This window comes from Halichoerus grypus, chromosome 1 (assembly GCF_964656455.1).
Source record: "Halichoerus grypus chromosome 1, mHalGry1.hap1.1, whole genome shotgun sequence".
NCBI lineage: Eukaryota > Metazoa > Chordata > Mammalia > Carnivora > Phocidae > Halichoerus > Halichoerus grypus.
Window position 1 is genome coordinate 191,361,306 of NC_135712.1, and position 14,076 is coordinate 191,375,381.

Below are 14,076 nucleotides of genomic sequence, written 5' to 3' on the forward strand. Positions count from 1 at the left end.
ACGTCAGGAATAATTCCCTCCAGGAAAGGTAGCATAAATGCTTTATTCTTTCCCTTTACTTACATGTTTTCAGGATGGTTTATCTAGGTTCTTCCAAGGGTGATCAAATCTTTTTGTTTTCATTTTAGTATCATTTAAGTTCATGGATTTAAGCACAGTTGATATATTTCAATCCACTGCTGTTGTTTTTATTGATCCTCAAACTGTCTCATCTTTGATCAACTAGAACTTCATGTTAATTTGTGAGTTTTCTGACAGAACCCTATCAGTCTTAGATAGCTTCATTGCTTTATATATACTATGACAAAATCTTCTAGGCTCAACCTGTACATTTCCTGCCTAGACTCAGAATTAGCTATTTCTCCCAGGAATCCTGTTCCTAGCTATTTATTCAGTGGGAGGAATCCTTTCTCTAGGTATGTGAATTCATTTGCTACTTTATTTCTCTAGCATACAATGGAGCAATACTGCTTGTTAGCTTATTTTTCGATTTATGCACAAGGAGTAGTGGTTCTTTGGTTTACCTGCTTGCTAAATATTCACTGAGAACCTGCTGGCTACAAAGCAGTATGCTGGTAAAGATGAAGAAAACCAAGATGATTATGACTAGGTCCTTGTCCTTGAGGAGATTTCAATTTATTTTGTAGAGAGAACAAGAAATACCTAACATAACAACAAAGGAGGAAATTTTTCACAAATGCTACAAAAGGTACAAAACACTATGGGAATTTGGAATGGACACGGGCAGGGGAAGGATTTATAAAGAGGGTAAAAAAAAAGAGTAAGATTTCAAAAGCTGGAAATGGAAGGAAAGGCTGAGAGAATGGCATAAGCGAAGAAACAGAAAGAGAAGGATATAAGAGAGTGCACATCTTAGGAGGGCAGCTGGAGGAAGACTGGAGAGAACAGGTAAAGAATATATTTCCAGGCCTTCTAGGTGCCAGGCCTGACACTAATCACACTATATATGTTAACTAACTACTTATGATAAACCATCTAAATCGTCGTTTTTATGTCTTATTTTACAGATGAGACAGATAAGACAAGGTCAAAGAGGCTAAAGTAACTTGCCTGAGATCATACCCTTGGCAACTGGCAATGCTAGGATTCAAAAGAATCTTTTCTATACACCATCTTACCTCTAATCTAGCTTAACAGCTTAACATATATTAAGGAAAGGAATGGGAAACAAAATCAAAAGTTTGAACTGAGTCCACATTTTTGAGGGCCTCAAGCATACAACTAAGCATTTCAGACTTTATTCTGCAGTATGGTACAGCCTTCTAAAAGCAGGAGAATAACAAAGCTGTAACAGAAGAATATTCTGGAGATAGTGGGTTGGCAGCGTATGGTGGCCAGAAGTGGAGAGGTAGTATGATGCTCTACGTTGACAAAGGAGAAACAAGCAGGAGCAAGGAAAGGAGACCAATGACCTGGATGACTAGAGGTAAAGAAGAGACAAGAGTCAGAAACAACACCTAGCTCAGGATTCTGAGCTAGTGTATGGGAGAATGATGGAGCAATAAAAGAAATTGGGAAGTCAGTAGAATGCTCCAGTTTGAAGGGGAAATTAAGCTTTGTACAGAGTAATTTTAAGGGGCTTGAAGACAGGGAAAGCATATAAAACAGCTGCTGCCAGGAACTTAATTGAATAGGGTTCTTAAGCCTAGTTTCCCAAAGAACAACCAAAGTTTTTAAAAAATAGGTGTGTTCAGTCCCCACACCTTGCAAATCTCCTCCTTAGGACTGAAAAGTGGGATCCAGACATCTGTAGTTTCAAAAATTCTGCAGATAATTCCTGGGTCAAGAATCCACTTTTTAAAAGAACAAAAAACTGCCATGCTATCAGAAAGATTCTCTTAGTCACCCCAGCAAAATTGGCACAGCCTGTGCTGAATCAGCTTTGTGATTTTCCCTAGCAGCTAGAAAGTGGAAGAAAGTAAAGCTTCTGGTGAAAGTTACCAAAAGCTAGGAATGAGCAAGGACAGCAAAGCCAAAAGTCAAGAAGTAGTCTAGAAGTTAGCGAGAGTACCTTTGAAACGGCCAATGATAATTTCCAAAGGATACACAGGTAAAGGAGCCTGGGGCTAAAGCTACTGTGAAAGAGGAGCAAATTTAATGGCAAGAAAAGAAGGTACAAATGACTGGCCTTGAGATGAGAACTCTGTATACACTGTATCAATGTTCACATAGAACATCGTGCTGCAATGTGAACACTGAACATCATACCATCAACCTTGAATTAGGTAGTAGTATCATGAGTTCCATTTTATTAGATGAACAAATTAAAGTTTAGACAGGTTAAGGAGAGGTAACTGAATGACAGCAAAATAAAAAGGGTGGTGGTGAACAAGAAGGTTGCCAGTTTCCAATCCTCATATTAAGCTTCTGGATTAGAAGGAAGGTTGTCAAAATCTTAGTTGAGATAAGGTGGCAGAAAGAACTTTTATAACATTGTGGAGGAAGATTCATAAGACATTTTAAAATTTATTTAACCAGTATGTGCCAGGTTGAGTGTGGAGATTCTACAATGAAGACATACACACTGGCTGCTCTTGCGTAGCTGGTAGTTCAAGTGAGGGAGGCAAACACATAAAGGGGCGTGCAGTGTGCAATAGGGACATGGAAAGGCACCTTTTCCAGCCTAGAAAAGTTTCTAGCCAAAGGAAAAAGCATGTGCAAGGGCTTGAAGACCAGAAAAGACAAGATCTATTGTGGGAAGTAAAAGTAACTGAAGGCAGTTTGAGCACAATGCAAATGGAAGATATCACTGACTTTGCTCATAACAGGCCCCTTGTTCATAGGGCTTACCTAGGAACAGATATTGGTAAAGCAGACCTCAGTGATGAACTGACTGGAGTTATATGTCAAGTTTATAGAACTAGCTGGTCCCAAGTTTTGCAGCAGAGGATTACTGTAATGTTCTGTGACCCAGGAAACTCATGCCCTGTCTGAGCAGTTTGTGGGCTTGGGAACAGAGGAGTAGATAGCATTGGGTTCCTAAAGCCCCCATTCCAGGAGGATCTGATAGGTTGGCTTTCTCTCTTCCTCACTTCCTTAAAAAGAAAAATCTATTAGACTATCATCCTATTTGTTTACCATGATATTTTACATCTATAGGGTAGGTTATTTGTATAGTACTGACCAGTGAGTTTTCTCCCTGGAGTCGCACTATGTAGAAAGCCAAACATCAAAATCAAAATCAGCTTGTTTTGGAGAGATTAGAGTAGAAGAGTCACTAATATGAATGGATATGCTGAATGACATCAGGGTCTTATCACCTTTTTAACAAAATCATTTTATACACATACACAAAAAAATTTTTTATGTATTATATATTCTTTTTTGAAGTTTCCTTTTACACATACATTATTTCACAGAAATACATAAATGACACAGATAGTGGAAGGTTTTTAATTGTAGTCTTATTAGCCCCACCCTTTTTAATTTGGCTCCCTCTTCTCTTTTACTCCTCTCCTCCACCCCACTCCAGGATAAGTCACAGTAATGATTTAGCATGCATCCTTCCATGCTTTTTTCTCCGTGTTCATATAATCATATACAAACACATACATGTATGTGTACATTTATAGGGATTGGTGAGACTTTTTAAAATAATGAAATTATTAATAGTAATTCTTTTCTCAGCAGTATATCTTATAGAAATCCCTGCAATTCATATAATCCTAATTTATTCTTTTTAATAGCTACACAATGGGTAATTTTAAAATTACGCTTCCTTTGTTTTTGTTCTATGCACAGTGATGCAAAAAAAAAATCCTTTCATACATCCTCAGAAACTATTTTTTGTCATTTCAAGTGTCTGATTTTATATTCTTGCTATAAATGTATTCAAAAGCACTATGTAGTACTGTTTTGCATTAATTCATGCTTTATGTAAATAGTATTGTACCACACACATCCATCTGTAATTTGCTTGAGATGTTTTTGAGACTTATCCTTACTGATATATGTAAATTTAGTTCATACATTTTTACACCTGTATAGTATTTGTGCTTTTATTCTGTTTTATTTTTATTTATTTATTTTTTTTGACAGAATGCAAGCATGGGAGGGGCTGGAGAGGGGGAGAGAGAGAGAATCTTTTTTTTTTAAGGTTTTCTTAGAGAGAGAGAACACAAGCAGGGGGGAACTGCAGGCAGAGGGAGAAGGAGGCCTCCTGCTGAGCAAGGAGCCCGACATGGGACTCGATCCCAGGACCCTGGGACCATGACCTGAGCCGAAGGCAGATGCTTAACCAACTGAGCCACCCAGGCGTCCCGAGAGAGAGAGAGAATCTTAAGCAGGGTCCATGCCCAGCGTGGAGCAAGACTCGGGGCTCGATCACACAACCCTGAGATCATGACCTGAGCCAAAATCAAGAGCCAGACACCAAAATGACTGAGCCATCCAGATGCCCCTTTTTATTCTAATTAGAATTCTTATTTTATTTAGTTTTTTCTATTATCCTGTTTATCTAGAATTTTTATTAGGAAACTCCTAAACTTGATCAAATGCCTATTCTTTTCCTTTTTTTTTTTTTTTGTTTCCAGAGTTTGGCTTTATTTTGCAGTACAGAAATCATTTGGAGGGGCGTCTGGGTGGCTCAGTTAGTTAAGCGACTGCCTTCAGCTCAGGTCATGATCCCAGGGTCCTGGGATCGAGTCCCGCATCGGGCTCCCTGCTCAGCGGGGGGCCTGCCCCACCCCCCTGCTACTCCACCTGATTGTGCTCTCTCTCTCTCTCTCTGTCAAATAAATAAATAAAATCTTAAAAAAAAAAAAAAGAAATCATTTGGGGCCATTTTGAGACAGACATCATTGAAGTGGAGGCTTTGTCAAATACCGTAATATAGCTTGGTCCACTGAAGAAGCCACATCTAGAAAACAAAAGAAGCTTCTACATTTACCTGGTTTATGATAGGTTTCTTTCTCTTTGCTCTCATCAATTTTATAAGGTTAAAACACTGCACACAGGCTTCCTCCAAAATGACTCTCATAGTCTGGAGTTGGGTTAGAATTTTAGGCCCACATAACCCCAACTTATAGCTGTGTTACATGGACACTCATAATACCTGACAGGACACAAAATGTAAAGGTGTAGGGAAAATGTAGGGATTCTTTCCCAAATTGTGGAATATTCAATTCCTAATTTCTTTAATGTCAAGAGGACAGTGGCATGAAAAATTGTACTGATCCAGCTCTTGAACAGCAGAAGCACAGGACTGCAAAGGCTACACTGATTAAAAGATACAAATACTTGGGGCGCCTGGGTGGCTCAGTTGGTTAAGCAACTGCCTTCGGCTCAGGTCATGATCCTGGAGTCCCGGGATCGAGTCCCACATCGGGCTCCCTGCTCAGCGGGGAGTCTGCTTCTCCCTCTGACCCTCCTCCCTCTCGTGCTCTCTGTCTCTCATTCTCTCTCTTGCAAATAAAATCTTAAAAAAAATAAAAAATAAAAAAATAAAAGATACAAATACTGTATCAAGTGCTCTGTATCAGTGTCACAGTGTTTTTTTAAAACTGATCCTTCACTGGGGAAAAAAAAGCCAGTATTGGTTAAACTGAACAGAATATGGTAACCTGCCAATTTTGAATAGCCACTCCATGAAAACAAGTTAATACATGATGTTAGAAAGGGAAGGAATATTTACTGGTATAGTGCTCGGCAATCTCAGTTTTGATTACAAAAGCAGGCCTTATAAAAATTGATTTCAAAAAAGATTTTTTAAATTTATTTGACAGAGAGTGTAAGCAAGAGAGAGCACAAGCCAGGGGAGGGGCAGAGGGAGATGGAGGAGCAGACTCCCCGCTGAGCAGGGAGCCCAATGTGGGACTCCATCCCAGGACCCTGGGATCATAATATTGATTTTATACAGTATACATCATTTGCCAAAAGTTAAGTTTGTCCTAATTAGATAATAAAATGTACTGCTGTTAGTCTTCCCCATAGATGTTATTTTTCTTATGTTCATTTCCTCAGAGTCAAACTCAGATTCGGTCATCCTCTTACAGATGTCTTTAACGTCATCAAAAGTTCTTTTCAAAGTGAGTTGTAGCATTGCATGTGCAGGAAATAAAGATCTAGCTTTCTGTTCCCAAGCCTTTTGGTACAAGGTGGTCACTAATGCTAACAAATTTCTGTTCAGTCAGTTCCAAAAGCTGCAAAGCTGGTCTGATTTCTTTCTCTGGTTCCTTGGCTTCCACAGTTGTACTATGGCGATATACTTCCCTTGTGCTTCCATACTGTGTACGGAGGAGCTCAGGCAGACATAGATATCTGACTTCTGACTGACTTAGTTCTGGGGAATGATGATCTGGCAGGAATTGGCATCATTGGTGTTCTTGATGGGGTGGGCTGAGGATGCAGATAACTGATCACCTGGCCCACTTTTTCTACCTGGTCTTTTACATAGCTGGGATCACAAACGAGCTGCTTACAGTAAGGAACCTGTCCTTCAGATTTCACACCAATCACTCTTCCATTCTGCACAATGATTTCTTCAATCGGTTTATTGAGTATGTACGTACCACCATAAATAGCACTTAGCCCTGCAAATCCCAGGCTAAGTTCTCTAAGACCATAGAGTGGATAAAGGTATGTGCTTTTGCCATATCTTGCCAGAGACTTGTGGTAAAGTTTAATCCTATTAATGGTTTCACAACATGGTTTATCTAAATAGTCATCCGTTCTTTTAATTATTATTTTTTTTTAAGATTTTTTGTTTATTCGTTTTGAGAAAGAGCAAGTGAGCAAGAGCATGAGCAGAGTGGAAGTCAGAGGGAGAAGGAGAAGCAGACTCCCTGCTGAGCAGGATGCCCGACACGGGGCTCGATCCCAGGAGCCCGGGATCATGACCTAAGCCGAAGGTAGATGCTTAACCAACCCAGGCACCCCAAATAGTCATCAGTTCTATAAAATGCCAGGGCAAAGGGGCATCTGGGTGGCTCAGTCGATTGGGCGTCTGCCTTCGGCTCAGGTCATGATCTCCGCGTCCTGGGATCGAGCCCCATATCGGGCTTTGTGCTCGGCGGGGAGCCTGCTTCTCCCTCTCTCTCTGACTGCCTGCCTACTTGTGATCTCTCTTTCACTCTGCCAAAAAAAAAAAAAAAAAAAAAAAAAATGCCAGGGCATAGCCAGCAAAATCCATGACATCTTGTCCCAAGTCAAATTTCTTGTACACCTCCCAAATTGCAGTCTGCTTAGGATCAATGCCCTCAAAAGTTCAGGGATCTTTTTCATCAAAGCTGGCAACACACACTAGGAATTTTCTAAAGCGACATTTTTCAAATAGTCCCATTAAGCTAGATGCCAGGGCTTCTGCTTCAATGGAAGGAACCTTGTAGATTTTTCCTCCCTTACAGACAAAGCTCCCTTCAGTCCTTTGAAAACCAGATAGCAAGTGACCTTTGTATAAAGCAGCATCTTAACCAGCTGACCATTGACCATAAGGAACTTGGGAATTAAGCCAATATTCCAGTCTCTTCCTCTCCCCATTGATGGTAGTGGTGCTCCTGGTATTTAAAATCTTTTGTATAAATCTTCCAGAGGTGTTATAGATGAACTTTCTCCTCCATAGTATGAGTTTCTATCCATGTGAAGAACTTTCTTTCCATTCACTGATATTATACTTGACAGGATATATTCAGTCAGGCTTGTGCCCAGTAGGAGCACTGCATACTCCTCATTCATAGCGGGGCAGGGTGAGGACCTAAGCCCCAAGAAAGGAGAAAGCACAGGGACTCTAGGGACCAGAGGCTATAGGGCCAACCTGAAGAACAGGGGAAGAGCTCAGGCTGGCTAGATGGAAAAAGGAAGCCAGAGCTGGAGAGGAAGGAGGCTGGTTGCCATGTCAGATGGGAAGAGAAGGATCAAATGCCTTTTCAATACCTACTGGTTATAAAGTAACATGTTTTTCATGTAACATTTTTAGTTTGTGGATGATGTTAATAGATTTCCCCAATACTGAATCATTTTTGCATTCCTAGAATACAACCTACTTTGTTTTTTTTTTTTTTTTAAAGATTTTATTTATTTATTTGACAGAGAGAGAGACAGCTAGAGAGGGAACACAAGCAGGGGGAGTGGGAGAGGGAGAAGCAGGCTTCCCGTGGAGCAGGGAGCCCGATGCGGGGCTCGATCCCAGGACCCTGGGATCATGACCTGAGCCGAAGGCAGACGCTTAACGACTGAGCCACCCAGGCGCCCCTAAAACCTACTTTGTTTATTATAGCTTCATTTCTGAAGTTAATTTACTAATACCTTAATCAGAATTGTTCATCTATTGTCACAAGTGAAATTAGTGCTAGTTTTCTATTTTTGAACTGTGTCTTTAACAGAATTTGCATTAATGATATACTGCTGGCTTCTCTAAAGGATTCTGACAGATTTCCACCTTTATGGATGTTTGGATTATTTAAATAACTGGATTTATCTGCTTTTAAAAATAAGATCATATTCAGCTATGAATGCCTCTGCTTCTCGTCAATCTTTAATAACTTCTTAGTCTCTTTTAAGGAAATCAATTTACTCAAGTTTTCTACATCTTGGGATAATTTTGCTGGGAAAACAATTTACTCCAGCTTTTTTCTTTGTCATAGGTTGGCATGCACTAGTTTCTCAAAATTCTTTTAGTATATCCGGTACCTTTGTTTATGTCTCCTTTCTCATTCCTTATCTTGTATATTTTTGCTAGTATTTTTTTAACCTAATAAGGGAATCAAGGCTTATGAATTACCTGTTTTTTTGTTGGTTGGATGATTTTCAAAGAATCAGCATTTGGTTTGTTTATTCCTTCTATGGGTTTTTTTTTTTTTTTTTTGCTTATTTCATTAATTTCTGCTTTTTATTTCCCAGCTTCTTTTTTCTTGCTCTTTTTCTAATTTCTCCTAAATGCCAAGTTCCTTCATTGTCCTTTTTCTTTAGTACAGAAGGAATTTAAGATTATAAATTTTTATTTGAGTAAAGGATTTACTGCATTTTGGTATAAAAGTCTCCTTTCTTTTCCTTTCTACATAGTTTAAAATTCCCCTTTTGATTTCTTCTTTGAACCAGGGGTTAACCTGTAGTGTTGTATAATTTCAGTAGGATTTTAAGTGATGTAAAGCTTATCACAGTACTGTTTAGCATAGGACAAAGTCTAACTTTTTCCCTGGTATATGCTTAAACAGGTAGTCCTCAGCTAGTGATAGAGCTATATTCCAAGAGCCCAGGCATAAGTCAACTTTTTGAAAGCAATAAATACCAAAAGAAACATTTTAAATGATGAAGAAATTTTTCTTTACTTAATTTCCTTAAAGTTGGCATAAAAGACAGTTAAATATTCAAAGAACCCTGCAAGAATCAAATGTTGCTAAAATAATAGTGCACTAATAATAACCCTGAATTTCAGGATTGTCCTCTTAGCTTCTTCCTACAGCATGTTCTAAAGAATGTCTCTCACAGCTAGATGGGAAAGAAGAGTGGGAAGGAGTTTGGAAAGAGCTGCATTCTAGAACAGTCACCTCCCTGGAGATCTGCATATATGTTAGCATATTAAGGACTCTGAAAAGTCCTGTTTACCTTTGCTTAACTAAGCATTTCCTAAGTGTATTTGACAACCTCATTCTTTTATTAATTAACACCCATTAATTCTCTTTGGGAAATGCAAGCCAAGAAGACAGACATTCCTTGGAGAAAACATGTAATCAAATTCTCTGTCTTCTCTGTGGGTTATTCACAGCTGGGGCTCAGTGTTTGCTGAATGACTTGGTACCAGAGGTGGTGCGAGCAGCAACAGATGCTACAGTGTCCAACAGGGCTATTCTTAGTATGGTCACACATAAGGTGAGCTCTCTTAGTAAGGAGTACTCAATATTTTGCATCAAAATACAAACTTTCTATTTTACAATTGTGAATGGAAATTCCTAAGAGTATGATCCTACCCAAACTCAAATATCAAAATTTAACTCCCTGAGAAGGCCATCAAAACCCAGTAAAAGTAATACTGCAGTTCCAACAACCAGTGAAAAGTATATAAACATATATGCACATGCACACACATGGAAGCAGCATCACTGCCCGCCCAACCGCATCCCCATGTCTACTGTGCAAAATGTCACATACTGATGACTTAGGTCATCACCAGATCAAAGTATGTTCAGAGAAGCAAAAGGAGAAACCTGTCAATTTGTTCCACTGTCCATATTAAACTAAGAGGAGCTGCATACTTTCGGTTCCTATTCACTTAGTTTTATGATCCAGCCATATAATTTCATGGACATAAAGTAGACAGTGAAGCAGGTAAAGCCAGGAAGCTTTAGAATTGTAAAATTGAAGACAATCTACATTTATTTAGCTAAAGAACTTCTAGTTTCAAAAACTATGAGAGGTGAAATTTTATATCTTGATATGTACTATTAACTGCCTACAGAACTCTGATTTTGTTTGGGACAACATGTATGCACAACTGGAAGGGATAAGTCATAATTGACATATGACAATCATGGATGTCCTGATCCCTTCTGCAAGGTAAGTAACTTCCCAGACTTCTTTGTAGCCATAGATAGGTATGTATGTGGCCACTGAGACAAGAGGAATGTAAATCTGCTGAGAGAATTCTACAAAAGACTGTGCTTTCAACATAAAAAAAAGAGCCATACAGGAAGACATTTTGTCCCTGCCTCGCAGTTTTTGCCAAGTACACTGGCATGAGGAAAATAAGGCCTGGGGCTGCAATCATCCCTCTTTAACCATGAGGCGGCAAGCAAAAACCTAAGATAAGCAAAAGCATAAGGAACCAACATGTTAAGCCCTGGATTCCTGATAACACCACTGAGTCAAGTGAACAAAGTCTGGACCTACCCTCCTGCATTCTTGTTAACAATAAATATCCTTACGATTTAAGCTCCTGTTGGTTGGGTATGCTGTCACTGCAGCCAACTGTTTCCTAAACTAGCACAGGAGTGTCCTGTATTTTCATACTGTGATAAAAATTATAAATTCACTTATTAACATTTCAGAATTTAAAACTTTAGAAAAGCAAAAGAGGAAGTAAGAGATTTTTAATTTTTCACTGCATATAATGCTATATTTAAATACTTTTACAAACATGAAATGTTTTATAACATTAAACAGAATTTTTTTTAAACTTAAAAAGACAAATAATAGGAAAAATCGATCCATACCCGTACCTTTCCGTGTGTTCTCCGTTACATCTACCCCAAACTGGATAATGTCACCAGAAAGAATTTCACATGGTGGACTTTCTTCAGAGCCTCGACTCAATCTCTGGCTATTTATAAAGGTACCGTTACTACTTTTAGTGTCTTGGAGATAAAACTGCAAAAAAAAGAAAAAAAAGAAAGAACAAAGATTAATACTAATAATTCCAAACCTACTTTAAGAAAAAGGACTTCCACCTTTGCAAACTACTACAGGTGGATTTTTTTTCCCCTATCAATTCAAACTACTTGTTTCAGCTAAGGCTCTCCTTTAATATATAGGAAATTAGAACCTGGACACCAAGTGATTTAAAATCCAGCTAGGCAAAATAGTGCAATCACTTTGGAAAACAGTATATAAAGTTCTCAAAATGTTAAACAAAAAGTTAGCATATGACCCAGCAATTCTACTCTGAGGTATATACACAAAGAACTGAAAACATATGACCTCAGAAAACTTGTACATGAACTTCATAGCAGCATTATTCATAATAGCCAAAAAGTGAAAACAACCTGAGTGTCCATCAACTGATGAACAGGATAACAAAATGCAGTGTATTCATATTATATTATATTATTTGGCAATATAAAGTAATGAAATACTGATTTGTGCTACAACATGGATGAACTTTTAAAATATTACACTAAAAAGTTAGTCGCAAAAGACCAATACTATATAATTTCATTCATATGAAATGTCCAGAATAAGCAAATCCATGGAGACAAAAAGCACATCTGTGGTTGCAAGGGGTTGAGATACCAGGGGAAAAGGGTAAAGGGGCAGGAGAGTCGTGGTGGAGAATGATGGTGGAGAATGATTGCTAATGCGTACAGGTTTCTTTTGGGGGTGATTAAAACGTTCTAAAAATTAAACAATAGTGATGGTTACATAGCTTTGTGAATACACTAAAAACCGATGAATTGTACACTTTAAAGTGATGAATTTTTTAAAAGATTTTTATTTACTTATTTGACAGAGAGAGAAAGAGAGCACATGGGTGTACAAACAGGGGGAGCGGCAGAGGGAGAAGCAGACTCCCTGCTTTGCAAGGAGCCCAATGCGGGGCTCAATCCCAGGACCCTAGGATCATGACCTGAGCGAAAGGCAGACGTTTAACCAGCCAAGCCACCCAGGCGCCCCAAGGGTGAATTTTATAGTATGTGAATTATATCTCAATAAAGCTGTTATTTAAAAAAAAAAAAAAGCCAGCTAGGGGCGCCTGGGTGGCTCAGTCGTTAAGCATCTGCCTTCCGCTCAGGTCATGATCCCAGGGTCCTGAGATCGAGCCCCACATCGGGCTCCCTGCTCATTGGGAAGCCTGCTTCTCCCTCTCCCATTCCCCCTGCTTGTGTTCCCTCTCTCACTGTGTCTCTCTCTGTCAGATAAACAAATAAAATATAAAAAAAAAAAAAGCGAGCTAGACAAAATTCTATCTTTCCATCTCATTCTTTGTAGTCTTGCTCCTAAGATATCTGAGTTAAATCAAAGGAAGTGTTTATTGCACAGGCGAGGGCAATTGGTTTTAGGTAACACCTATAATTAACAGCTATCAGCTAACTAACATACTTGGTATCAGGAATGACATATCTTCAGTAACTTCTTTGTAATAAAGCAAATTGGAGACACTAGGAACTAAAATACTGGAATCAGCTATGAAGCTACTATTTTCTGGCCTCCTAAACTTGCCTTTCATCACTTGGGTAACTTCCATCTTTAAAAAGCGGAGGGGTAGCAAGAAGCACAGAAAGCCTACCTATTCTAAAAGAAATTAGGAACAATTGGGATCATGCACAACAGACTTACTAGGAAGAGAACAACCAATAAAAAAAAGATGTACCTTTCTTTTTGCATTTTTCTACACTCTCCAGCCCTGCTTATTCTAGCAACATATTTTCACTGAATTCCTTCCTAAGGAAGAAAGGAAAGAAGAAAACTAATATTTATTAAAATATATGTTACACCACCAGGTCCTCATTTAATCTTAACATTAAAGCTATGATGCAGATATTATTTCCATATGTAAATGAGAAAAATGAGGCACAGGCAAGTATCTTCCAAAGGTCAAAGATCCAAAGCAAGGATTCATATAATAGAATTGAAAGGGCCATTTTTTCCCCATTACTTCACACTGACCTTTATGTTTCACTTATCCTTCACTCCTCCCACAAGCTCTTTTCCAAAATGAAACACAGCAAAAGAATATACAACTTGAAGAAAATATGAAAGCGGAATTTCTTTTCATTAATTTCTAGGTGACAATTTAAAGGCCACCAAGCTGTCTATAAATGACTTATTCTCTGTTTGTAATTCGAAACCAACTGTTACTTTGGCTAGCAATTTGTATACTTAATTACAGACCGTTAATGATGAAAATTGTGTTGATACTTTAAAAGTCCATTTGAAATTCATAGGCCTTACCATTTCACACCAGGGAGAGAAGGACAGGTAATACACTCAAGTAGGAACACTTACCCTCACAATTTTTTTCTACCCTGGAACCTACTGTTACACTGTATAGAGGAATTTGGTTTTTATTTCTTAATGAACATATTCATAGGAAATGTGGCAATATCTTGATTCTGGCTTGGTCATTTGTAGTACTGTGTGCCTTGACAAGCCAAATAAAGGAATTATACTAGATTTACGGTGTTTTTCAAACTTCAAGTTCTGATTCATCAGTGTGTTATGAAGTCATGTAGTAGTCTGTGGCTAGCATTTTGATTTAAACTGTAAAAAGAACAGAATAGAAATAAGAATATAAGAAATGAGTTTCAGTACTGTTAGCAAACTTTGGAAAACAAAAAGGTGTGTGTGTGTGTTTCAACACCTCTTACGTACCTCTTACATAACTCTACAACCACAAATTTTCAAATT

The 14,076-nt window shown here is 38.4% G+C and overlaps 1 protein-coding gene and 1 pseudogene across 39 annotated transcripts in view; both read right to left on the bottom strand.

Annotated features, from left to right (window-relative positions):
* The window catches only part of SLMAP (sarcolemma associated protein), a 154,410-nt gene that overhangs the window by 75,784 nt on the left and 64,550 nt on the right, over positions 1-14,076 (bottom strand). For 22 of the 39 annotated variants that reach the window (XM_036071475.2, XM_036071476.2, XM_036071465.2 and 19 more), the window contains exon 3: positions 11,172-11,319. In XM_036071475.2, the coding sequence (XP_035927368.1) occupies positions 11,172-11,319 (148 nt within the window). Of the gene's footprint in view, positions 1-11,165; positions 11,320-14,076 lie in introns of all 39 variants that reach the window. The other 17 variants (XM_036071464.2, XM_036071454.2, XM_036071451.2 and 14 more) reach the window with 1 other exon arrangement.
* On the bottom strand, positions 5,832-10,015 carry LOC144382431 (rab GDP dissociation inhibitor beta-like; annotated as a pseudogene).